General features: G+C 47.6%; 1 protein-coding gene across 5 annotated transcripts in view; it reads right to left on the bottom strand.

Moving 5' to 3' along the window:
• Positions 1–27,496, bottom strand: part of TTC7B (tetratricopeptide repeat domain 7B) — a 254,836-nt gene that overhangs the window by 59,789 nt on the left and 167,551 nt on the right. For all 5 annotated transcript variants that reach the window (XM_047080225.1, XM_047080223.1, XM_047080226.1 and 2 more), the window contains 2 exons: positions 11,393–11,509; positions 4,469–4,566 (listed from right to left, as the gene is read on the bottom strand). In XM_047080225.1, coding sequence (XP_046936181.1) covers positions 4,469–4,566; positions 11,393–11,509 — 215 coding nt within the window. The remainder of the gene's footprint in view (positions 1–4,468; positions 4,567–11,392; positions 11,510–27,496) is intronic.

The following is a 27,496-nucleotide window of genomic DNA, read 5'->3' as shown; positions in this document are numbered from 1 at the left end:
AATGAAGATGAGGAGATACAAACAGGTGGAGAGGAGATTCGGTTCTTGAAAGAGAAGAGGAGGAGGAGGAGGAATCTGACACTAAAAAAGTGAAAGAGAAAAAAAAAAAAGGATAAAGGCAAAAAAAGCTTTAGAAACACAAAGGAAAAAATAAACTAGCTTTTCATATACTCACATAAGCTGCAAAGAAAATGAGGTCATGTAACAGACAATCATTCCTGTACTGGACAATAGCATACAAGTGCTTTTCGAAGAAAACAAATTTGTTGTTTTTTTCCCCCACTGGTTATTTAATTGTTCTGCAACAACACCACAGAATAAAAATAACTCAGATTTACCTGGGCACAGACTCAGCAGCATGATCCAATGACCATCTCTAACCTACAATATCCAGAACATTCTAGAGGAAACCGCTTTTCATTTGGAAAGGTGCAGTAGACCTTGGTTATTCCTGGACTTGTTTTTTAGGAGAAGCCCTTATATAAAGTTTACCTGAAAGGTTAGGTTTTCCTAGGTAGAGATACTGAGGTATGATGATATGTCTTAGTCCCAGCATCGTGACAACAGAGTGCTAAGCTTTCTAAGTTGGTCTGTGGTTCGGTGCACAGGCTGGGGCAATTTGAAAAGGAAGCTGTTATTGTCGCCTTCAGGTCTCACAGCTGGAGACATACACAAGTAAGAGGGAGACCACCTTTCCCAGACACAATGGACCAAACTTTCAAGTTAAAAGAATGACTTTGCTTTGGACAGGTGTCCAGTGATATCTACCAATGATTAAAGATAAATGTCCTTACTCCACATCCTGTTTTGAAGGCAAAGGAAGAAAAAAAAAATTTTTTTTTTCATCCTCTATTTAAGGAACTACCAACTTATTCCTAAGAAAAGACAATGATTCATAGCTTCAACGTTAAGACTGTCACTCTATTTGATTCCTCTTTTTCCATGGCTGGGACCTATCAGAGGTGGGGGAAGGGGGACCAGAGGTGACACTGAAAGGGAAAACATGTTGTTTAGGGGGATTTTTCAATTTGTCACATCCATTTAATGAACCCAATGCCCACTTTCTTAGCCACAGGGGACTTGGCCAATCCAAAGCTTCCAGACAAGAGTTCCCCTGATGTTATTCCATAGATGTTCATGTGGACAATTTCGGAGGTAAAAAACCATACCTAGTTAAGTAACCACTTCCAACATCAATAATGCTGAGCCTGCACCTTATAATGACCCAGATGTATCATAATAGCATTGGACTTACATTTTTAAAGAGTTCTTATCTATTTGACATGTACACTGAAATTTTAGGACACAAAGTATGATGTCTGAGATGTGCCTTAAAATACTCTGCAAGATCTAAGTGTGGGACAGGAGAGGTGGATGCAAAAGGAATACTGATTGCTGAAAGCTGGTGGTAGGTACGTGGGGATTCATTATATTAGTATCTCTATTTTGGGTATGTTTGAAGATCTTCCACAATAGAGAAAAAATTTTTTAAGAGGAGATACGTTTTTGTTCTTCAACACCCAAACAAGTAACCCAAGAGGGCCTATCTGCACGCTGGCTGACTGAGAACGGACAGGGTCATGGCGGTGGAAGTTCGCCATGGCTCTGGCCGCATCGTTGCCGATGCCAACGCTGTGGCTTTGCTAGTGTCACATGCCTGTGCCCTTTAAATGAGGGAGTTGGGGAAAGAAGAGAAGAGCAGGTGTTGCATGGACCCATGCTGTTAGCAAGATGTCACCTGCAGGGCTGGGTTCTCTCAGACACTTTGTTTTGATTCAGGAGCATTACTACCTCGGGTAAGTTCCTTTTCTCTTTTTCTCTAAGCCCAGTTGCTTTCCGAAATGAGCAGAGCTGCAGTGGATACTCAAAATTAGCCAGCCTCCTCCCTCACGTGCACTGAAGACTGTGGCAAAGGGAAGGAGGAAGATGGCCGAGATCCCCGCCGGACGGGTTAAGTCCAGAGTGTGAAGTGCGTGCGCCATGGAATGCTACGTTGTTGTAAAGAATGTGGACATTCTGTACGGATGGATACGGAGGGGTCTTTAGGACATGCCGTGAAGTGAACCGAGCCAGGGACTGAACAGCACATATACACAGTATTTGTCGTGTGGGGGGACATGGAAATGATATCTCTGAATATTTGAATGCAAACACACTGGAGGGGCAAACCAAAAAGTCAATAAAAATGGTTGCCTTTACGGAAAAACCAGACGGGGGTGCGGGGATGGGAGTAAAAACTTCTCTAGGGCACCTTCCGAATCAAAACCTAAAATCTGTGTGCTGTTCACAAGTTAGGCCATCCACACAGGTGTATGAATGAGAATGGGTTGGCCCTCTGACTGCTCCCCCACCCCCCAAGCTGAACTACAGAAAACTGGGCTCTAGTAACCGAGATGGAGGCACACTTTCCATTTTTAGGCGAGCCTCCCTAAATTTCGTCTCTTTGCTTTCAACTGTCATTTCAGAATGTACTACCCTCATTTACAACCAGGGGGCAACTGGCAAGGCCTCCTGAGGTGGCCTTCCATTCTTCTGATTCCCTGGCCTCCTGGGTAAGTAATTGGTGCTGTGTAAACCAAGAGTTTGGGGCTCTGGGGGCAGGGCTGGGGAATGAAGTCTTGTAGGGATTCCTGCAAGCATCATCTTGTAGGGATACTACAACAACAACAGTAAAATGGTCAGTGGCCAGGCCTGGGAGGCTGTGCTTCTCTCCTGCTGGGGGCAGGGCACCTGTGCAAGCAATCCAGACTCTAACCACCTGGGACCCCCGGAGTGAGTGACGGAGCAGATGCATGAGCCCCTGCCTGTGCCACAGACACACCCCTCCTGGACGCTATGGCACCTGAGAAGGCTCAAACCTGAAGAGGGAGATTCTTGAGGTCTCTAGGGAGAATGTCCCACGGGGCAAAGGGGAGAACAAATAACAGGATCTCTCTTATTTTCTGCCACTCTCTGTATTTAATGCGATGTGGCATTCGAGCCTTGGGACTTCAGGGGAAATGAAGGTCCAGGCCAGCTGGAAGGAGAGGGGGTCTGCATTCAGTAGGACTGTCCTCCCAGGGTGGTGAGGAGGGGTGACGGGGGAGGAAGCCCTGGGCAGCCGCAGCAGCTGTTCTGAACCAGCCAAACTGCTGCAGGTGCGGCCGTGAGCTTCCCCTCCTCGCCACCGTGTCCCAGCCTCACCTTGCAGCGGCCAGTCTGGACAGCCTTTCCAGCAACGAGGGCTTACACAGTGTCTCTAGGAGCACTTCTGTGCTACTCAAAGCCAGAGGCCCCCCTCCAAGGACTGCTGGTCAAGGGGAGGGAGGCGGTCAGGCCACTGCAGGGTGGGGAGGGGGAGTTTCTCTGTGGCTTGGTGGTCTGCATTTTGAGCACAGGCTGCCAGTGTTAAACCGCATTGATTTGCAATTCATGCTGCATCTAATACCCAACACTCCTTTGACCTAGGAACCCTGGGGCCCTGGGGGCAGACTTCTGAAGACTGCAAATTTGGTAAAAGGGAGCCTAGCACAGGAATGCTGTTTGCAGGCAGCTGTTAGCATGGGCATGGGCCTGGGCGGGTAGCACATCCGGCTCCGAGAGGTGGTGTTTCTTCCATCCTGCCAGGGGTCGGATCTTCCAGGAGATGGCTGTGCATACCTCAGGGCTGCTCCCTGGCTTTCTCTGGAAAGGCTTGGTCAGGAGATGGACTGGGAGGCTCCTCCCATGAAGCCAGCCCATAAAAGAGCCCATAAAAGAGCCCTGTGGGGCAGGGGGAGAGGAAGCAGGGCCGGCTTTCCGATGATGCTGTGAAATGGTCTCTGAGGCTCAAAGCAGAGGGAATTTCTTTACATCCTCCAAACTGCCCCTGGATGGTCGGTGTAACTGTTAGCATTACTTGTTTGGAGGTTTGGAAATGACAGAGGTATATTTGTTCCTCCTTACCCGGCACATGTGGAAGCAAAAATGACGAGGTGTACCTATTTGCTCAGAGGCAGTGAGTGCAGCAGGCCTTCACGTGGGGACAGGGGCATCAGAAGCTCGGAACCCACCTGCGTCCCTAAAGGGCCTTTTGGCCCAGGGTGGGGGTGGGGAGGATGTTCCTATGTGCAACTGATTAAAAATCAAAACCGATTTCAGCAAGGTCTGAAACCTAAAGAGAGAGAGAGAGAGGCAGACAGAAAAGCAGAGGGGAAGCTTCACGGGGATGGGAACGATCTAATTTTAGTTTTGAATTTTGGGCTCTGAGAACAAGGGGAAAAATAGAAAAGATTTCAAAGAGCTCTGCCGGGCAGGCACTATCGCAACCCCCACTGTGAACACACACTTGAAGAGACGCTGGAGAAAATGCGCCTCGATTGAGTTTAACCTGGTTGCGTGAGGAGCGTTTCCAAGCCCAGTCCCTGGCAGTCTCCACCCCACGCCACTCGGGGCCAGGCCCCACGTTCTCGTGGACACCGTTTCGTCCCCTCTGGTCTGTTATTCTCACCTGTCTCGGGATCGCTGAAGTCTGGCAAAGTAATTGTGTTAAGCTGTCGTCTGTCAGCAATGGTTCTATCTAAGAGGCTGCTCCCACGTCCAGAATCACTGCAAAACACAGCTGCAGAGGTCAGTCATTTGAAGGGGGGCAGGGGAAAGACACAGACTTAACCACCACTGACCCTGAAGTGCAGTAACACCCCTTTTGTGCGTTTTCGATGCTCTTTAACATTCTCTCCGTTGACGACCAGGCATCCCGCTTGTGGCAAGGCCTGGGCTGGGATTACTTTCCATGTTCACTGTCACAAACACACATAAACCACACCCACAGACCCTTGCTAATTTTCGCCCTTTTTGTGTCATTATAAGATACAAGAAAGAAACTTTGAAGGCAGGTTCTCGAACCACCTTAGAATGGGGAACCCACTGGATTGGCATTCTGTGTTGAATGTCTTGCACCTCATCAAGCCCGTAAACACACACCGTCCTCGAACTGCTTTACTAATCAACGGTCTACACCTCAGCCCTCACTGCCCAGGGGAGTCACCTGCCTGGGGCATTTCTAGAAGACTCTGAACCCTAGGCCCCTCTCCAGACCAAATCCATCAGCATTTCTGGGGCAGTCAACATTTTTCCAAGCTCCCCAGATGGCTCTGATGTGTAGCTGGATCTGAGAACCCCTGGCCCCTGCTTTTCCTTTCCAAGGGCAACCACAGTCATGGCCTGGTTTGTGTCCCTACTTAACACAGGAGGGAAAGGGGCTGTGAGGTCACACAGGCCAGCTGCACCACCCCTCCCTCCCCAGCCTGCTCCCACAGAACGGGCTTGGCACCATTGGTTGGCAAGTCGCTTGGGAGACCACATCAGGCCCGGGTGGAATGAAACACAGGTAGCGGACCGGAGCTCATACAGACTCTTGTTTTCTTTCGTTCTAAGAAGCTTGTAAGCAAAAACAGTTACATTCTTCCTTTTTTCCTCTATCATAAGATTCCATCAAAGAAGCTCCAAAAAGCAGCCCATCTATCTCTTGAGGTTTGAGTCTATCTATAATGCTTTTCTTTGCATCTATTTTGTTTTGTCAGTCTGGGGGCTCTAGGAGTGGTATTTTGTTGTTGTTGTTGTTAAGAAAGTTCAAATTCTATAATAAAGGGACACAATTTCCTTCCTGCGTGCAGCTGTTGCTAAAAGTGATACAAACAAGATTGGTATGAAACTTAATATGGTTCTCAGGCTGCAATTTCCACGTCCAGTGATGTAGTTAGAGAAATCCACAGGAAACAGATGGAAACTTGCCTCAGTACAGACTATTTGTCAGCCTATACTTATTACATCATTGGATACCCGTTTTTTGGAAACCGCTCTATTCATTATTTCCGCAATTGAGAAATAATAAATGTCTCTGAGCAGAAGACAGCACAAAAGTACATGCAAATGTGCATTAATCACATTACCGACTGAACAGTTCCAACATTGGTCTGTTCATGTATATATTTTTAATATACATATGACAAAGATATTACAAAGAGTTGTCTGAATATGGCAATGGCTCCTCACTTAGGAGCTTTCCAGAAGATGTTATCTCAACATATAGTGATATATATTTTTTTCAATCTCCTGGGGGATTCCAGGCCACACAATAAGGTGTTGGCATTGCCAAGGAAGGATTCACCCGGCATTTTGGTGGACCCAATCTGAGGAAATGGATCAGAAGTGTTTGTTTTGGCCCTAACCCTCCGGGCTTCCCATCTTACCAAGTTTCAGAGCCCAAGGTTGGCTGTCACATGTGCTGCTGGGTCCTGGGAGCCAGCCAGGGGGTGGGGGTGGGGGTGGGGGGGGTCATCTGGCTTCTTACTTTCTATCTGTCCCTAACAAGTAGGTCACTTGGGGTCTACTTTCCCTGTCAGATGAAGATAAGGGTTGTCTTCATACATACAGCTTTGCAAGGCTGAACTGAGGTCATGTGGTCACAGCGTTCAGAAGATTTGTAACTTTTGGGTATATTCCGTGCATCGTTATCAATATACATACCCATACATGCAGCTGAGGTTAATACGGCTGGCTAATTTCTGAGGACCACTTATTCCTTGCATTCTGGTGCAATGATAAGGGTGGGAAAGCTGATTTAAGGGCCTCCTGCTCTCAATGTTAGAAACTGCAACCAAAACCCAAATCGTGACTTGTGAGCCTTACCCACTGGTAATGACACAGGATCGACTTCCCCTCCACCAGCCCATAGTTACAACCCATAGTGCATGTTCCATAGTTCCTTTTGAAAACAGTATATAAGCAACAATTCACTCTTCAAAATGGAGATGGTTTTGTTTCCACCCTGAATGCTGGGACTGAGAATTTGGCTGGTTGCTTTAAGCAATGGTTAGTTCTACCTTTAGAGGGTACGGAGTCTTAACCCATCAAGATTTGCCTTTGCGATGACCTCTGGAATGTGGAGGAAGGGGCAAAGGGAGGCCCTGGCCAACCCTTGAGTTTCTTTGACTTTCTCTGGCCAGTGTCTCTTACAAAAGACTTCCTCTCTCCCTCTGGGGCCTGCTTGGGCCCCTCCCATGGACCACCCTCTGCCACCTTACTACCCAGTTAGTAGAGCCCAGTGCTTTAGGCTGCCAGGAGCACCTCTCAAGGAGGCAAGCAGGAAGGGAAGCAAAACCATTCCTGGTCAGTGGTGCTAGGAGACAGTTTAGGGGGAGGACAGTGGCAGGAGCCCCAGATCCATGGTACGTAAGCTACAGATCTCCATGTAGGCAGATGCACAGGTGTGGGTAACTTCTGTTCCCCGCTCAGACTGAACATTTAGAGTGCACTGTAGTGACGGTTAAAGTTATACCAGACACTGGAAGCTTCTCTTGGAAATCCTCTCTACCTTCCGTGGTACGCAGAGGTGGCCAGACGCAAGAGGCAAGCTGGCAGCGGGCTAGGAGTCAGAGTCCGGGAGTTCTTGTTGCCACCCAGCCTCTCGCCAGCTTCTGAACTAGCAAGTGGCACACATAAGTGCCGGGTGTAAGAGAGGGGCCTGGGACAGGACACCAGAGAGGGGCAGGTGGGAGAGGAGATGCCTGGTGTCCTCCAGGCCTCTTACAGCTGGGTAATAGGAATCAAGGTAAGCTCCCAATATCTCTGACCCTCAATTCTCATCAGTAAAATGGGTATGAGAGAACATGACATTTGCCCGTTTCATGGGGCTGCTCTGAAGATGAAATGACAGCCCGCTTTGTAAACAGAAAAGCTTCACCAAAATGCTCTGGACCTTCTGTCGGTAAAAATGTTAAGTGCTGTTTGTTAGTAAGGAATAGGACTGAGGAAGAAAACATTTTCTTCCAATTACATGGCTACATGATGGAGATGGTCCCAGTGGTAGTGGCAAGAGGGAGAAAGAAGGGGTTAACAATAAAAAAATAAAAACAGGGGCGCCTGGGTGGCTCAGTCTGTTAAGCGTCCAGCTCTTGATTTCGGCTCAGGTCATGATCTCGTGGTTCGTGAGATCGAGCCCTGCATCGGTCTCTGTGCTGACAGCACATGGCCTGCTTGGGATTCTCTGTCTCCCTCTCTCTCTCCGCCTTCCCCCGCCCCGCTCATACATACTCTCTCTCATGCGCGCACCCTCTCTCTGCCCCTCCCCAGCTCGTGCTCTGTCTCTCTCAAAACTAAACATTGGAAAAAAAATTTTTTTAAATAAAATAAAAATAAAGGAAAAGAAGTTGGTTGCTGACGCAGGTTGGTGCAGGAAGCTTTGGTGTTAGACCGGGGCTTGAATCCTAGCTCTACTGCTTGTCTGATTGGGAAGATGGAGGCAAATTATTCAGACTGGTTTATTTTCTATAAAGCGGAGAGAACAGTAGTGATTCTGCAGGGCTAACGTGCGGACTGAAGGTAAGGCACGAGTGGATGGCCCAGCACAGCCATGGCCCAGGGAAGGGTCACTCAGTTCGAGGAGGCTGCTGGGGCCTTCTGGGGGACGGGGTGCTCTGCTCACAAGCCACCCTGTTCCCAGTGGCAGAGTCAAAATGTGCAAGAACCAAAGGGGCTTGCTACTTTACTGGGAGAGAGGAGACGGAACAGGAAACGGGTTTCTCTCCTAAATGCACATAAAACTGCACACCCAGCGAATAAACCCAGGCTCCTGAGATGACACACACCTTGCCACATGTACACTGGAGAGAACGCCTCCCCCCCATGCTGCTCACAGCAAGAGATGCGTTCTCAGACTGCGGGTGGAGCGCTCTCTGCAAGCTGTCTGAGGCTCAGTTCAGCCACTAGCTCGGTGTGATTTTCCTTCGAGCAGAAATACAGAGCGAGTTGCAGAGAACACGAAAGCCACGTTGAGTCTCCGTGTGGCCCGCTACTGCTCATACCATCCTCTGTGCCTCACCGCCTCCCGGGCTCTGGAGGCCTGTGTCAGCCCCGGGATGGAGCTGGGAGGGGGTGGGGACAGCGGGAAACCCTGGCAGGTCGAGCACACTCAGAAATAAGGGCGCCCTGAGTCAGGAAGTCAGTGTGGACCTTCTCTCGGTACAAAGCAGCCACTTCCCAAGATGCTTTCTGCTGTTTTCATTTTCGTTTTTTTTTTTTTTTTTTTTTTAAAGCAGGGATGCTTCTCGTGCATCGGTTCATGCAATTCTACCCTCTTCTGAAACCCTGTGTGACCTGATCATAGACTCAAGGCTCTTGGGCCCAGAGCTGCCCTTATCTGGAGAACTAGGAAGTATGTGATCCCTTGTCAAGACACAGCCCTCTCCTCTTTATGCTTTATTCTATTGCCAGGGTCACGTCTTGCCTGACCACACTGGGGAGGATGTCTAAATTTGTGCAATGGTAAGGCCTACAGGAGAAACATTTATTTATATCCCAAAGAAAATAAATAAAGTTAAAAAAACAATCAGGAAGCTCCTTAATAAGGGGCTGCTCGATTGCCACCCGTCCCCCCTCCCTCAAGGCTCTCTGAGTAGCAGGAGCGAGAGCTCCGCCAACTGATGGGTCCTCCTCCAGCCCCCCACCCCCCGCACACCCCACCCAGACTCTGCTTCTGGAGCCAGGGTCCCTCCCTGCTCCGGCCCCGAAAGATCCTTCAGGAAACGGAGGAAGTATGGACACACAGCCCAGGCATTTGGTTAAGTATTTTTAAAAAGCTTTCCAATTCTGCTATTTTTTTCTCCTCACATTCAATATTCTTGGTTGCTAAGTGGGAGGAAATGTGGGGAGGTGGGAGAGGTGTGGAGAACGGAGGGAAAATTGGCAATGTGAAGGCTGATGGGTGTATTTTCTCATTTCTAAAGGGGGTACAGGCAAAGGAATGCTCCAGCACGGAAGCAACCAGCTTGGGGAGCGTCTCCTGTTAGCTGGGCTTGTGGCAAAGACTCTACCCCAAATCCTGCTGCTTCTGGTAAGCCAGGAGCGGGGGGCTTTTCGGGAACATAAGATGGGCATTTTCTATTTCTGCTGGCAGACTCAGAAAAGGAGAATTAATTAAAATGATCTTTATTTTCAGAACATATCCGCAAAAGGGAAGAGGCCAGTTTCACGATTATCTTTTCACGGAGAGGAAGATGGGGCATGAGCAGTCATGTGCCACAGGCTATGTGAAGGGGACTCCTGTCTAATTGTTGCGACTCCAGCGATGCAAGGGTCGCCTGGCCGCCCGCTGGGCGTGGAACTGGACGGTGGGCTGGCTGTTCAGGGTGAGCTTCCTCCCGTCCAGCTGCACTGCCCCCAGGCCTGTGGTCACAAGTCTGTCGAATGTCAGGTCACAAACATCCATCCCCTAAGAGGGCCCTGATTTTGAATATAGTTTTTTAACTGCAGAAACTTCTATAAAACAAAATCCCACACGGAACCCCACCTGTACTCTGTGGCCTCCTTAGCGCCCATCCCACCAGCGCTCTAGGCCAGTGGCCTATTGCCTCCTGGGGGACTGTGCTGGGCTAGTGACACATTTATGACACATTTACGATGTGAGTTGAACATATTTAGGCTCCTGACTTTTAAGAGCCTAGTGTGGGCTGTCCGTACATCTTGCTATGAGCTTGAAAAACGTTCCTAGTGTGTCTGAGCAGTTGTCTGAGTTCACTTGAATTATTAGGTCCCTTTTCATTAAATGACGTCCTTCATAAGGCAGGACACACACCGGGAAAAACTGTTCAAGACTTGAAAAAGGGCACAACAGGTTACTCGGTGTCTTACAGCGGTGAGCTGGGGGTTGACTAGTGAACCTTCTGCAGGTTATCTGCCTCTGTGGGCAGATGAGATATGACTGATTTCTACCCTGCAAAAAAGATGACCCCCAACCATATATTTCATTGTTCTATAGGATCCTATCTTTGCATGTCCTTGCAAGTTCATTTTAGCATATCTATCTTTTGCAAATTCATTTTAGCGTTATCTATTTTTTGAATTCTTCTCTGAACCAGTCTTAACATCTTACTGGTTCCCTCGTTAATGAGGTAAATAAAATCTCGATAGGTCCTTGTTTTGTATTTGGGCCATGATTTGAACTGTTTGAAAATCATGCTTTATCCTGCCAATAGTGATACAGTGATTTCTACTCTCTTTAGAAGGACATGGCCTATTGTCTACGGAGGCCTTTTAGATATTACCATAGGAGCCCCATCTGGAGTATACAGTTGACGAGTCTATCCACAAATTACCCGAAAGATGGTAAGACTTGTCAAAGAAGTTAACTGAATGGCTGGTTGAGAGGAATCAGATAGAGGTCGCCCATGAACCGGGCCCTAGAGGGGCATCGCGGCAGCAGCCGCAAAAGAAACCCACGGTGTGGGGGCCTCATCGGCCACTGGAAGAAAATCCCCTTAAGAATGGAGTGTGTGTGGCTCCATTGCTACCATCCGCTAAATGCCCATCGGCGGCGGCACTGTGGGGCGGGGACCCATGCAAACACCACACAAAGCAGGCGCTGCTGGCCTCTTACCTGGGGTTGGTTAGGTTGTAGCAGGATTTCCATATCTGCAACATGTGCTTACAGGTGAGGAGCGCCTCATCTGGGCCCCGGCACAGTGACTCCACCTTCACTTTGGAAAACAGTAGTCTACGGTGGGGAGACAAAGGGAGAAAACAACACGGCTCAAGCCAGAGTCCCCACCGGAAACCAAACACCGTGGCCTGGCCTAGACCCGGGTGCTATGGTGCTCATCCTAGAAAGGGGTGTCCAAAGGCTTGATCCAGGGGAAGCCGTGGTGCAGACCAAGGATTCCAGAACTCCCAGCTCAATATACGGCTTTGTATACTGAAGGCAAATGCAGGCACACCAAACAGGACCATCTGTGATCAGGTTAAAAGCATCAGAGTGGTTGGGGCACCTGGGTGGCTCAGTCGGTTGAGCATCCGACTTCGGCTTACGTCATGATCTTGCGGTTCACAAATTTGAGCCCCGTGTCAGGCTCTGTGCTGACAGCTCAGAGCCTGGAGACTGCTAACGATTCTGGGTCTCCCTCTCTCTCTCTCTCTCTCTCTGCCCCCTCCCCCACTCGTACTCTGTCTGTCTCTCTCTCAAAAATAAATAAACATTAAAAAAATTTTTAAAAAAAGCATCAAGGTGGCTAATTTTATTGAGAACACAAGGATTTTATTAAGGCGACTTTTTTTGAAAGTTTATTTCTTTATTTTGAGAGAGGGTAGGAGAGGCAGCAAGAAAGGGAGAGAGAGAATCCCAGGCAGGCTCCTCACTGACAGCACAGAGCCTGATGAGGAATTCAACCACAAACTGTGGGATCATGACCTGAGCTGAAATCAAGAGTCAGATGCTTAACTGACTGAGCCACCCAGGTGTCTCAAGAGCGGCTTTCAAACCAAGCTGTTTATTAAGAGCTTTTTAAAACAAAACCAGTTCATTTGCAAAGCTTCAAAAATTCATTAAAAGGGAATCTTGATTTATTTACAAAATTACACAAGAGGTGTGACTCAGTTGATATAAGCATCTACAAATAACCTTCCACAATGATCCTCATCATGTGATGGTGAATAAATCTCGTAAGCTTCGCAGAGCCTGAACTGCAGGCACATAAAGAAGGGGGCATCTGGCTCATGCCCTGTCCTCGGATCTTCTCAGTCCTGCTATTTATGGGTTAGGATTTCACCAACTCACTTCGTAATCACCAACTATCTCTTCCCTATTTTTGTTACCACCAATGGCTTCACCCTCTGTCCAGACCTTCTGAGAGCTAAGCTTCGATCCTTCTCTCTCGGCCCCTCGGCTATCCCATTCCTAAATTCTACTTATGCCTTTCTGAAGACATTGGCTCCCCTGGGCCCAGAGCCCATCAGTACTATCCTTGCGAAGGCCCCAACATGAGCCCAGATACCGCCCTGGTGGTCTTCCAGTCCCCTGAGTTGCCCGGCTCTAAGAAACTGTAGATCTCTAAAAATCATTTTCATTCCCAGCTCGAGAAACTACAATGATTCCTTATTGTTTGTAATAATAAGTCAAAATTCCTTACTGAGTCCTCGAAAGTACCCTGCCCACCGGCCACTCCTGTGTCACCACCCACCCCATTCTGGGCCACACATCCCTCTGGACCCCTTTACTCCTACCAAAGGCCAGGTTTCTGCCCTAACTCTATGAATATATTTGCCGTGTCCTCAGTTTTCATCTGTATGGATGAATCTACTACTCTCCCCCATTCTTCTTAAATTCTAAACCCGGCTAAAACCCCACCTCAACAAACAAGACCACGTTTACGTCTCTGTCTTTTCTACTCCGTGTCACATCAGCTGCTGCTGGTTGTTAATGAAAATACAAAGAAGAGAGGAAGGTGCTCCTGTTTATTAAGGGTCTCCTCTGTGCCAGGCCCCGTGGTTGGCACTTCACAGACAATATCAAGGGCATCTTTGTAACAGCTCTTCCCGGCCCGGTGGTGTTTCTCTCCCTACAAGAAAAGAGCAGCACCCCTCACTTCCGGAGTGCCTAGGATTGTGCTCAGAGGCCAGCGGGCCTTAAATCTGCATTTGCTCATTGACTGCTTTCTGTACAAATCACAGATTGTGAAATATGTGTCCAGTGATTTAAGGTAGATATGTAAGACAATTCTTCCACCACAAATGACATAACGGCTTCATTTGGAGGCACTTTAGAAGAAAAAAGTCTCCTTTTCCTCAGTGGGAGATGGAATGAGGGTGGTCCGAATGCATTACTGCCCAGGTTCCAGAAGGGGTTAGTGTCACCTGCTCCCTCCAAATGGAACACAGGATGCCCAAGGGGGTGGGTGTTGGGTGGCTCTCAGAGCCTCCTGGAGCCTGGATCTGCAGACGCCTGGGATGACAGCGACGGGCCGGGTGATGACAGGGACGCAGTCCCTGATCTACAGACAGGTGGGCATAAAGGGTGAGGCCAGACGTGAGAACAGGGATGGGCATCTGCTCGAAACATCTCAGGAAGGAGAGGTTCCCAGAGGCCTTTCCAGGACTGCCCACAAAGAATGACAGCCACTCAGGGCATCTCAAGGGGTTCCTAAGGAACCAGGTGCCGACTCCTGCCAATGTCTCCACTAGTCCAGAGAGTGGTGAGAGTTTCTTCCCACCGGAATCGGCCACCAAACATGGGTCAGCTGGGGATGTGTTACAGATGGAGGAGAAGCTGCCCAAGGGTCACCTAGCAGCATTTGGCAGAATCCTATTCAGAGGCCAGAGACCCCCTTGGGTCCGGTTGCCAAGCCATTTTGGCCAAGGAAGACCCCACCTAGGACCAGGGTGATGTTCTCTGAGAGGCACATCGAGCCCACCTGCCCCAGGGAGGGCCGCGAGATGGTGGGGAGGGTTTCCCCGCACACGCTGACGGTGTGGTTCCAATCGTCCACGATTGCTTTCGCTGTACCCAAAGTACAAAATGCCGGAGCTTGTCTCCAAGCCTCAACTTGGGGGAATGGTTCCATGCAAAGCCTCTTGGCTGCAAAAAGAACTTCTAATTAACATGAAATAACAGCTTTCAAACACTTGACTCAGGATATGGAGTTGAAAAGGTGTGGGCTGGATTTAAGAGAACCAGACAGGAAGAACAATGGGGGAACGGCTGAGCACAGATGATGGGAAAGGCACCTGGAAGTGAGGCTGGAGGAACAGCATGAGAGAGAGACTGGCAGAAAGAAAGAGCTGGAAAACACGGGCAGGGGAGAAGAAGCAAAGCCTCGCAGCTGCTGTCAGGTATCTCCAATACGCTGGGCAGAACGCCCTGCCGAGCCAAACTCTGATATGTTCCCTCGGATGGGCACGTAAAAGCAGGAGGCAGAGACACGGCCTCCAGGAGACTGCTCCTTCTCACCACTTCCCCAAACCTCAGCTTGTCTACAAGCAGAGAATAATACCGAGCACAGGACAGGTGATGCTTGTCAGCATACTGGCCAAACCCTGCTCACACATTTCAAGACTGTTTGAAAACATCTGGCTGGCGGGAATGCGACATTAGCCCAGATAGGAAGGGAATGCAAACAATGATTAGCATGAGTGTGCTACAGGTGATATCCAAAGATATTACAGATTCCACCTACTGAGGAAACCCTGAGGACAAAACAGGAAGTCATGAGAAAGCCTGGGACAAACCAGCATTGAGTACGTTCCAGCACGCGGAACTACCAACCCGGCAGAGCGGGCAGAGGGGACTTCAGGCTGAGATAGTCTGCCGGTCACAGCAGCCAAGTCCGACCATGAGCTGAAGAAGTCACTTCTCTTAGTAAGAAGTTACGTGCTGGGAAAGTGGTCTATTCCTATGCCCTATGCCTGGCTCAAAGGTCATTGACCTAATTAAAACAATTTTGGTTCACACTCACTGAAACTTACAGAAAATGAATGAAGGATAGAAGAAGCTTGCCAATATACGACTCTGACTACATTCCTGATAGCCCAAACCTGGCGTCTCACACACTGTTGTTCCTGACCCGGCTCCTGCCCAAACGCTTAGCCTCGGTCTGCCCCCTGCCCGTCGTGTGCATCCCCCATTCTGGCCGTGATCAACTTCCTCCACGCCACTCTCCTTCATGACCAGGCCCTTTGCACATGCTATTCCTTCTGTCTGCAATGCTTTTTCCATCCATTTCTGCTTTTTAAAGCATCTACTCATCTTTCAAGATTTGGGGCAAACAGCCACTCCCTCCTTCCCCCACTGCCCAGTGAAGCCGACCTTAAGGAACAGGAGCTAAAGGTCCCAAATAGAAATGCAACTCCAGAGAAGACAAGAGAGCTCAGCTGTGGGATAAGAGCCTACAAGCCAGGAAACTTCTGCTTTTAAGACAAGCGAAATAATAACAATAACAACAGCTTTAAACAGTTAATTTAAATTTAACTATTTAATCACTGATTCTTACACTAACCCTGAAAGTCAGGTTGCGAGTTAAGTAACTTGCCCAGGTTCGCACTGCTGGTCACTGGTTGAATGGAAGCAGAAACCTGGATCCATCGGACTCCAAAGCACTGAACAAGAAACGCAGGAGAGTGACTGAAAATGCTCTAATCACGCTCCTGACATTAACGAGGATAGACAGCATTTTCTAATCCATTGCCAAGTATTTAAAACCCTGTATAATGTGCAAAGACCTGTGTCACTGTGTGGCATAGAAAGTGGTAAATATAATAAAATATAGTCCCTTGCCCTCAAAGAACATAAGTCCAATCAGAAGAAAAGATCTGGCCATGAATAGGAGGTAGGCTTCCTGGTTTAGGGACAGATTACGGCCCTGGAACTCGAGTGCGGCCGCAGGAAGATGGGGGTTGGGCTGCTGGGGGATTGTTCCTGGGATACATCAGACGGGCTTCTTTACAAAATGATCACATTTATCTGTGCTTCTTGTGACTTGCCTCCTTCACCCAAAAGTCCGGTGCATACAAAATTTGAGTCATTTGAAGGACTCAGTTAATCAAGGTTTTACTTTCCACTGAACCTAACAGAAATAACATTTTACCCTATTTTTGGAATTTTTTAAGACTCCCAAGATACTTCTTGAAATAACACCTGTGTTTGGCTTAGTGTAGAATTTAGAAAGAAGATATAACCCCCCGTGAAGCTCAGGGGCACGTGGTACTGCGACTTTTCCTTGGGTACCTTAGGGAATGCATCAAAGTGGCATTTTATCGGGGCCAGGTTTAATGTCTAATGATCATCTTCAGGAAGACTTTCCTGACTCCCTGGAAACTGCCCCCAACCACCAGACCCTCAACTCCAGTGGCTCATTCCAGTTTAACTTTATCCCCCACCCCCAGGAGTCCCAGACCTCAGACGCCCCTCCTTGAGTCCACTGTAGACGCTCACCCTCACAGCTCCCACCTACGCTCATGGTGTTGTATCTGCTGGCCTGGAAGTCTGCTCTCTCCCAGTGCTCTTCCCACTCCCAGCTATGAAAATCCCACTGTCTGACATCTTCCATGGCCCCCAGACTCAGGCAGAAATCTATTTCCTTCCTCCCCTTACACGTACAAAATATTTTTTCTAATCTGTTAATTCATCCATATTTGTACAGCTGACCACCTATATACATCAATGTACCTGATAATGAACTCAAATTTGTTCATCCTTTTGTCGGTCATTTTTTAAAAATGTTTTTATTTATTTTTTTAAATTTATTTGAGAGAGACAGAGACAGTGTGAGTGGGGGAGGGGCAGAGAGAGAATCCCAAGCAGGCTCCATGCCGCCAGCACAGAGCCCCATGAGGGGCTCGAACTCAAGAAACCGTGAGATCATGACCTGAGCCGAAACCAAAAGTCAGACGCTTAACGAACTGAACCACCCCAGCCTCTTGTCAGTCATTTTCAAAGTGCCTATTATGCCCCTGAGGCTACAAAGGGGAATAAAACGTGGAATGTTCCCTCACAGTCTAGCGTTACGCACACATGATATGTGAAGAACAGACATACGGACAAAGTTCTGTGGGAGCACAACCGGAAGAACATTCTGCCTGGGGCTCATGGAAGACCACAAAGAAGTGGGACCCTTGCGGGGGGTGTTGGGGAGGGCCTTCCAGGCAGGCGGATGGACAACCTCTCGAGCATAGGCAGGGAGGTGTGAGGGTCCACAGTAAGCTAGGAGTGGTGTCTGGAATCCGGGCTATCAGGCTGGGGCCCGAGATAAAGGTGAAGGGGTAGGTATTTCAAATTTCTGGAATCTAATATGCCTCACAAAACTTTCTGGTGAAGAACTCTCCAAGAAAGTAAATGAGAAAAGTTTAGAGAAATACTAAATTAATACTTCCCTCCAACCTTATTTGGCAGGATATAAAATGCACTCATTAAGTGCATCAAGGAGGAAACATGCATATTAATATACAAAACCTGCACTAATGAGCCGATCTGTAAATGCTGTATTCAAGGCAGATGATTCAGAATGAGAATCACAGGAACCTTGAACATTCGGTATTTGGTGCTGGTCTGTGTTTGAATGCTCTTGGGCCCAGCATGCTCTTTGTTTATCTGCTGAATATAGGCAGGGATGCAAAAGAGCTGTGAAGAAAAGCACATGGTATCTGCCCAAGTGGGGCAATGGCCATGGGGGCCTTGACTACCGCCCCCATCCCTCACTTCCAGGGAATCTGATCCGAGAGCTGACGTGGGGCTGGCTGCCAAACACCTGAAAGAAAGTGAGAATCTGTCACCAGGTAAAAGAAATAATGGGTCAGGAGAGGGGGTAGGAGGTGCAGGTATGTTGAAATTAAAGTTTAAACTGAGAAAATGGTTTGGCAGCTGCAGACCAGTAAGGTAAGAGGAATCGAAAGAGATGTGCCAAAAGCATGTGGTGACGAGGGGAAGAAAGATGGAAATCTGAAGCCAGATGAGTCAGCTGGGAACGAGGTCTGAAAGGATAGAGAAAGCAGCCCGTTGCTGATCGGGCAGAGGTATGTCATCAGATAAATCTAACCAACCCCTCAGAGGGGAATGAAGGGTTTCTTCCAGGCTCCGATGTGGCTTTCAAGAAGGAAATCTAATTCACTTCATTGTCACCAACATTTCTGATCTGGTCTTGGAGCCTCTCCTGGCTGGGCTTCCGAAGTGGTCCAGTCCCAGAAGGTCTGAGCCTGGGCTGAGTCACTGTCACTGAAAATCAAGACCATGACGGGCCTGTGAGCTGCCTGGCCTGACAGTTCAACAGGGCCCCTTCACCACCAAGGGGGCCAATGATGTTGGGTTTACAGCAGTGAGGGCCGCAAAGCCACGCTCTGAAACTGTTCCCGAGGGTCCTCTGACAATAGCTGGAAGGGATGGGTGGTAAGGAACCAGTTCATGTGACTCTTCCCACTAGACATCAAATAGTGCCTGGGGACTCACTAATGGTGAATGTTCAATAAAAGTCACCTGAATGAATGATCTATCTACTCAACTGTTACTCGGGAAACACGCAATTTCTTTGACCGTTTGGCTTACAGAATTGCTGTATTGACACTGTTCATTGGCTTGTTAGAAAAAAAAAAAAAAAGAGAGAGATTTTTCCAATTAATCCAAAACTGGAAAAGGCCTCCAGTGGTCCTGTAATGCTTTGCTACTCAGAGTGTGGTTTGGGTCAGGCAACCGTGGGAGCTTGTGAAGAATGCAGAACAGCCACCCACCCTAGACCCAGCGCATTACAGTCTTCACGGAACGCAACTTGCAGATGATTTGTGTGCGAATTGAAGTTCAAGGGCCACCAGCCTGGTTCATAACTCTCCATCCAAACTTTCAATCAGCTGATCTTTTTAAAGACCTCCAAAGGAAGTGTTCCCGTAGCCCCTCCATTTAGGAAAGCCCGCCTCTGTTTATTTCCCTCCAGTAAGAATTTTGGGAGTCTTTTATTCTTGAATTCAGTGGGAATTCTGATCAACACTCACATTAAGCTCACAAATGAAGCGGACCCCTATCCATGATCTTGAGCAGAATGCTTCTGTTCCTTCCGGAGGGCTTCCCAGGGCAGCTTCCTGAGGGCCGTGCTATAACCCCGCCCAGGTCCTCCCTGAGAGTCTCTCCAGCGAGGGTCAGCATATCAACCCTGGGGGCACATTCACATTGTCTCAAGGGCACAAGTGTCTCAAGGGCACCCCTTGAGTCTAGAGGGCACTGAGCATCACCCACCGCCATTGTGGGTCCTCTTGAGGGACAGAAAACTCCAATGTCTCCCACAACCAGGCAACTCAATAGGAGCTGGGCTCAAGATGTCAGGGAGCGTTTGGAGTCGTGCCTGCCTACCGGAGAGGTAATCAAATCCAAACATTTTTAAAATGTACGCTGACCTAATGGAACTCCGCTAGCAAATGTCAGCTCCCAGGCCGCCAGACAGAAACCCCTGCTTTACAAGCTTTTCAGGGGTCAAATCTGAGGAGCTGGCTTTCTTGACAAAACCCCAAAGCACAACACAACCACGGAAGGAGGGTGGGAAGACTGTGGGTCTTCTCATAAGTGTGTCTGGTCCAGGGATAAAGCCTGTCCAGGAGCTGGCCCCGGGCGGGTCCCTGGCAAACTTCTGTCCGGGAGTTTTTAACCCCTGAGCAAGTTCTAAAAATCTGACCACTTTTAAGGTTCCTGGGTGCTCAAGAAGAGGTCACCTAACGCGCCGGCCTGTCAGGGAGGTCATTTCAGCATTTCCCCACACTGGCCTCGCTGTCACCCATGTTATCCCGGGCCCAGGCTCCCAGGTCTGCTGGTTCCTGGGAAAAGCGGCACCACTCTTGTTTAACAGACTCTGGTATCAGGAGCAGAAGCCTCGCTCTCCAGAACTTAGCCGACCCTCGTCCCTGGCTGGGAGGCTGCCGGAAGGGACGGGAGCTGCGGGGCGTCCTGCCGTCTGTGAGGGCTCAGCTGCGCCTCTTGGTATCCTAATCCGGCCTCCTCTTTATGACAGGCAGGGACTCCTGTTAGATCCCCTATCAGTTACATTTCGCTTCTCATTTCAGTCAAAGTGTCAACAATCTGGAATACTCCCCCATCCTTCTAGCGGTATTTTTAGAACAAACAAACAACTGACATATTTAGCTAAAATAAATCACCTCAAGAAACCCCGGTTTGGCTCATTTTTTGCTCCCGCTCCGGTTCTTAATCTCAACTTAGACCAGTGACCGGGACCAGCAGCCAAACTGGAAATGACATGGCCAGGGTGAACTAAAAACACCCCTGGAACCACAGTGGCCGTGTTTCAAAGACCTCCTCCGGGGTGTGAGTTTGGCATTTTTTGGAAGGGACCCATTTCACTTCGTGCTATCCACGAAGCACCAAAGAACCAACATGAGCAGTCAGGGCCACTTCCTGAGCGCTGTCTCACCGGGTGGTGGGGGGAGGCCGAGGGGGTACCGTGGAAGTGGGAGCACCTGCCCTCCTCTTTGCTATAAGCAAGCCGGCAAGCAAGTGCCTTTGGCACAGTGGCCATCGAGGAAGTAAATGTGTGAATGGGAAATATCTGAAAGCAAGTTTTCCCATTAAACTATCTGGCTAAAAGAAAATCATCTATTCTCGCTGAACCACAAAGCCATCGGTCATTTCTAAAACGGGGGAGGGAGTGAACCAGAAGCAACTCTACTGACCTGCCACCTGCTCAGAGCCCATCTCTCTAGAGGGTATCCCTGTCCTTATTTCGGACTTAGCTCCCATGGCCCTGATTTCCCGAGTCTGTATTCCCGAGTCTGAAGCTGGGAGCTTGAGCACAGAAATGAGGCATATGGGTCCATTTCAGTGGATGATGGCAGATGTCAAAAGAATGGGAATCCTCTGTCACATGGACCTAGATGGGGAAGAGCCCAGGCCAGATGGGACAGAGACAAAGGAATCCATGAGGATCTGCAGTATAGAAATGGCACCCTCCACTCAAGGACAGGATGGGAACCAGAAAGGAAGGAACCTGGCAGGGGGCTGGGAAGCTGAACCAGCTCTTTGGGACCTGAGGTGGACAATCCACCCATCCCTCTGGGATTGGATGCGAAATGGGACCTAGTTTCTGCACCAGAAAACTGCTGCTGTGATTCCTGGCCTGTTTCACATGTCCCATGTTCTCGGTCTTTATGTCCTGTGTGTTCTCACTTAGCACATCATGAAGGGGTGGGTTTTGTCTTGCTTGGCTTTGCTTCAGCGGTGCCAAGGAGACCAGAAGCAGGACCCTTGTCCGTGGGGGCTGGAGCTTTAGCAGGGGGCCCTGCTCTCCAACGGTGTGCGTGGCGGGGGCCACAGCCATGATCTTTGTTTCTTCTGAGGTGCTCGGGACACTCTAGAGTAATTCTTCACACGGCACTGTAAGCGGCACGAAGGCAGGGACGGTGCTTTCCTCGGCTGTGGCAGAAAGTGGGAGCTCTCTAACCTTTAACTAGGGGGGTGCTCAAAGAACAGACAATCGGATCATCTGTAGGTGGGTTATTGATCCCAACCAGCTGTTTCCAGCTGAGGATTCCCACAAGAATACTTATAGGATAAACGTGGAGACTGTCTTCTTTGCTCTCGGGGACTTTTGTTGTGTTTTGTTTTTAAACAAATAGTAAATAGTAATCTTTCATGACCTTAAAATGCAAAAAGACCGCTATGAATGCACTGACATTCACCTGTATTTGGACTGTTGGATATTTTTTGCACAGTTGGCTGGGTAACTAGCAGGTAGGTGCTTTATATGATCCATATGTAGTAAGTAGATATCATCATTGTATACAGCAGAACTTGGCAGATTAAAACCAAAATGGACAACGGAAGAAACACAGGTAGACACACGCTTAGCTGGAACTAAGGCTACCAGACTATTCGGTAGGGTCATCAGTTTCAACCACTCACTGCGCAAACGTGTATTAATGTGTACAGCATGGGCTAGGTGCTAGGGACCCAGAGGTTTCAGGAAACACCTTGAATGAAGTCTGAGGATGACACTCCATACTTTGAATTGTTGAATAAGGTATCTAGAAGAACTTGCAATCTTGTAAAGAAAAGCTCCAGAATAAATAAACCTTGTGCATGCCACCACTGGGGATAGATGGCTTTGGGGTGGCCGCCCTGGCCTGGCCTCTCCCAGCTGCCAGGCCTCCTGAAGAGCTCTCTCCCCTGGCTGATGGGAGAGCGGCACATCCTGAAGGCTTTCTCTCCAGCATGCTCTGAAATAACCAGGAAAAGGGGAACTCTCTGGAAAGGAAGCAGGAGAGTCCCATGAGGACTTAGGACTGGGGGACAAACAGCCACATGCATATCTAGGACTGGGCATGTGGACTCAGGGAGCAGAGTTTGGGCCAGCTCAGCTCCCAATATGAGGACAAAGCCATCCCTAATCCTGGAGCAGGGAGGTCTTCTCATGACCCAACATGGCTTCGAATACATTTCTCCTCCATTTTCTCTTTTCCAGTTCCTCTACGCATACCTCACAAACCCAATTTTCAGTTTCTAAGCCGTTTTTCATTGGCTTTTGGGTATTTTGTCTCTCTTAACAAGCATCTACATTTACTGAAGGCAACACGGCAGACCCAGAACTTCACAGAAAGATTACATCAACGGGCTGGTGCAGGGGGCGACCCCGTCCCCTGCCTCAGCAAGCCCCTCCCAGAAGAACCGTGGCTTTGTGACCCAGAGCCAGAGAGTCAAAGGGTGGAGGGGCCCCCAGCCATCTAATCTCAGCCTCTCAAGAATGCTGGCAACCCTCCTACCACCACATACGTCTACAGGGAGAGAGGCTGGAAAGCTGATTTTTTTTTTTTAATTGTGGTAAAATATACATAACGTAAAATCTGCCATTTCAAAGCGTACAGTTCAGTGGCATTAAGTATATTCACGGTGTTGTGCAACCATCACCACCATCCATCTCCAGAACGTTTTCCTCTTACAAAACTGAAGCTCTGTACCCAGTAAATGGTTACTCACATGCTCCCCTTGCCCCAGCCCCTTGGCAACCCCTAGTCTGCTTTCTGCCTCTGTGATTTTGGCTGCTCCGGGAACCTCACAGAACAGTAGCCACACAGTATTTGTCTTCTTGTGTCTGGCTTATTTCACCGAGCATAATGTCCTAAAGTTTCATCCATACGGTAGCTTATGTCAGATCTTCCTTCCTGTTTAAGGCCAAATAATATTCCATCCTATGTATATATCACACGTTGGTTAAATCACGTTGGTGCCCCGTTCATTCATCCGTGGGCACCTGGGTTGCTTCTACATCTTTAGCTATTGTGAAGAGTGCTGCTGTGAACACGAGTGTGCAGTTATCTATTTGAGTTCCTGCTTTCAATTCTTTTGAGTACTTACCCAGATGTGGAATTGCTGGATCATATGGTATTTCTATTTTTAACTTTTTGACGCACTGCCATACTATTTTCCACAGTGGCTGCACCATTTTACATTCCCACCAGCAGGGCACAAAGGTCCCAGTTCCTCCACATCCTCGCTAACACTCATGACTTTCTGGTGTGTGTGTGTGTGTGTGTGTCTGTGTGTGTGTGTGTGCGCACACGCGCGCGCATTACTAACAGCTCTCCTAATGGGTATGAAGTAGTATCTCATTGTGGTTTTGATTTACATTTCCCTGATAATTAGCGATGTTACGAATATTTTCATGTGCTTGTCGGCCAGTTGAATATCTACTTTGGACAAATGTCTATTCAAGTTCCTTGGCCGATTTTTTTTGTTTGGGTTGTTTTTTGGTTGTCGGAAGTTGTTTTTAAGTAACCTACTGCACCAATGAATCTGCTCCGCTTTGATCCACGGTGTCTTTGAGGGTGCCACCCATTTTCTTTTGCCCAAAGATCCTCCTCTCCAGCTTGTATTCAGGCGTGGGCATCCCTGGGTGGGTTACCTTGCACTCATCCCTCCCAGACATCCTTCAGGTTTCCATGGATTATTTCTCTGAGCTAACGAGAAGAATAATCTCTTCCTTGTGGCCCAACTTTCTATCAAGTGCAAATGTAATGGGCATGTTCATTACTCCATCACTCGGCCCAGGCATAAGAATAGCCCACAGCACCTGGCCTCTCAGTAATCACTACATCAAAACATTACTCAGTATCATCTTTCAACTTACATTGAGTGTAAGTGAGACACAGTGAGGAAGAGACAGCCTTACTTGCCAAGTAATGATTTTTTTTTTTAAACCAGATATATGCTCCACTCAAGTACAGAATGATCCTAACCATGTTTTCCAGTTTATTGATAAGACTGACAGGGGAGACAGCATAAAAATGCGGTCCTTCTGGATTGCTAGCTCTGAGCATAAAATGTCTTTCTCTTATTCATGGCAGCCTTCCCAATGCCTAGCATGGTACCTGGAAGGTGGTAGGAACTCAGTGCTTCAAAGGCAGTGATTAAGAGCACAGATGTTGAGGCCAGACCACCTGTGTTCAAATCATGACTGTGACTGACGACGAGGTGGGTAATTTTGGACAAACTAGTTTACCTTTCTGTGCCTCGATTTCTTTAGCTGTAAAATGGGGGTGATAACACTGCCCACCGTGATCAAATGAGTTTAGAATGAATTTACAATGTGCTGAGAAGAGTTGCCTATAACAACTATTATCATAAATGCTAATAATTATCGCTGCTAAGTGAATGAGTAGATGTTATGTATGCCCACTGCTTTCCATGCAGTTAGTTCCCATTGGTATCAAAAGAAATGTGATCTCTCGCATGTGTGAGAGTATAAGATCACCCACAGGAGAGTGTTTAGAAGAGCTGGTGGTCTTCTGGTCAGGTGACTGAGGACTTGTGTCAGTACCCTCTCACGTATCAAAGTTACGGATCAGAAAACATACTGGAGGCATCCGGGTGGCTCAGATGGTTGAGTGTCTGATTCCTGATTTCAGCTCAGGTCATGATGCCAGGGTTGTGGGATCAAGCCCCACGTCTGGGGTCTGCACTGAGCGTGGAACCTGCTTGGGATTCTCACTCCTTCCCTCCCTCTGCCCCTCCCTCCCACTCGCATGCTCTCGGTCTAAAAAATAAACAGATAAAATAAAATTTAAAGGAAATGTACTTAAGAGAGTTGGCCACACACCTTAATGATGCCACTTGGATTTGTATCCTTGAGAGGTTCTAAAAATTGCTTTCTTATGCTTTGCGTCACAAACCGCACTTGTGGTTTAAATAAGAAAGATTAAAATTCAAATCAATTGGGGCGCCTGGGTGGCGCAGTCGGTTAAGCGTCCGACTTCAGCCAGGTCACGATCTCGCGGTCCGTGAGTTCGAGCCCCGCGTCGGGCTCTGGGCTGATGGCTCGGAGCCTGGAGCCTGTTTCCGATTCTGTGTCTCCCTCTCTCTCTGCCCCTCCCCCGTTCATGCTCTGTCTCTCTCTGTCCCAAAAATAAATAAACGTTGAAAAAAAAAATTTTTTTTAATTCAAATCAATTAACAATTTGTAATCAGTCAGGCTGCACAGCCACCATTTGTCTCAGGGCAAGAAGCTAAACCTGGCAGCGGCTGCCCTTAGCAGCTACTGTAAGGCTGGCTGAATTAGAAGAAAACATTTTAGTTACACTAAAATTCTCAGATGCCACTGTAAGTAGGATACTATCTGATATATTTTTCAAAGACAAAAAGGAACAAATTGTCAGCTTCCATCCCATTATTTTATCTAAAAATGCATCCCCATGGCAGAAACACAAAGTCCGTGAGGGGCTGACCAAGACCTCACTGACAGATTGCCGCACCGTCCCCCAGAGAGACACCTGTTCCAAACATCACCCGGCACCTACATCTACCTTCTTGGGCCAATGAAGAAATCTACCAAGTAAAGTGTATTCATCAATCAGGAAATTTTTGCAAAGCTGTATTTCAAAAGGAGAAATGTCAAGGCTCCTCTAACAAGTACATTAGATAAGGAATCTACCCGAATTTACGCTCTTCAATAGAAAAATGTGTTCTTTGTTAGATTTTATTTTGGGAAAAACTTACAATGTGTTAAAGACATTTTGGAGCACTGGGGTGGCTCAGTCGGGTAAGCGTCCAACTTTTGATTTTGGCTCAGGTCACGATCTTGCAGTTTGTAAGACTGAGCCCCGTGTCGGGCTCTGTGCTGACAGGGAGGATCCTGCTTGGGATTCTCTCTCTCCCTCTCCCTCTGCCCTTCCCCTGCTTGTGTGTACTTTCTCTTTCTCTTAAAATAAATAAATAAATAAATAAATAGACATTTAATATATAATCAGCAAATAATTTGTCATTCGTTTGATTAGGTATTTAATAAAAGGTTTTAAAAAATAATTTTTTAAGAGAAAAAGAAGTCACCACAAGAGGAACAAAATAAGAGAATACATCTATAGAAATCGTACACATAAATCCAACCATACCATTACTTATATTAAATGTGAATGCACTAAACACTTAAGACAAAGGGCAGGAATGATCAGACTAAATAAAAAAGCAAGACCCAATCATAAGCTATCTATAAGGGAAGAAGTATTTGGCTGAAAAGAAATAATGGCAGAGAATTTTCTAGAAATGATAAACAATACCAATCCACCATTTAAGTAAGCCCAGTGAATCCGAGCAGAAGCTACTCTTATCTGTATTACAGCGGAAATGTACAGTGTCAGCAACAATAGCAATTAAGAATAGCCAGAGAGAAAAGACAGATGACATTAAAATGATCTAAAATTAAACAAATAGTTGACTTCTCAACAACTCCAAGAGGAAAGCAAGATCATTTGTGCCGTGAGAAAATGTGAGCCTAGAATTATATATCCAGTTGGAAAATCTCTCTCGAGAGTAAAGCCAAACATATTTTCAGACACAAACTGAGAAAGTGTGCCAGCAACAGACCCTCACTAAAATTTCTAGGATAATCACTAAACAAAAACCAAAACAGAATGTTTCTTTTCCAAATTGGCAAGTAAAAAATACGTAACAAAACCACAATTAACCTAAAAGAAGGTAGGAAAAGAGAGGATAACCTATGAAAAAAAGGGCAGGAGAAAGAGAAAGCACAAATGAGGTAGGAGACACTAACGCAAATATAATAGTATTTACAGTAAATGGAAATGAACTAAATGTTCCAGATAAGACTGTCGACCTGAGTTAAAAAAAAAAAAAATTAGCTGTCTATATTGAGCACAAGAGTGAATCTAAAACATAAGCATATAATAAGTTCAAGATAACAGAATGAAGAAAGATACTCCAAGCGTGCATGCAGTGTGCACA

The sequence above is a fragment of the Lynx rufus genome, unplaced genomic scaffold (assembly GCF_022079265.1).
Source record: "Lynx rufus isolate CCGP_SWC_20201006 ecotype Redwood Valley unplaced genomic scaffold, mLynRuf1.p SCAF_17, whole genome shotgun sequence".
Classification (NCBI taxonomy): domain Eukaryota; kingdom Metazoa; phylum Chordata; class Mammalia; order Carnivora; family Felidae; genus Lynx; species Lynx rufus.
Note: the sequence above shows the minus strand (reverse complement) of the source record. Positions and strands in the feature narration are given on the sequence as shown.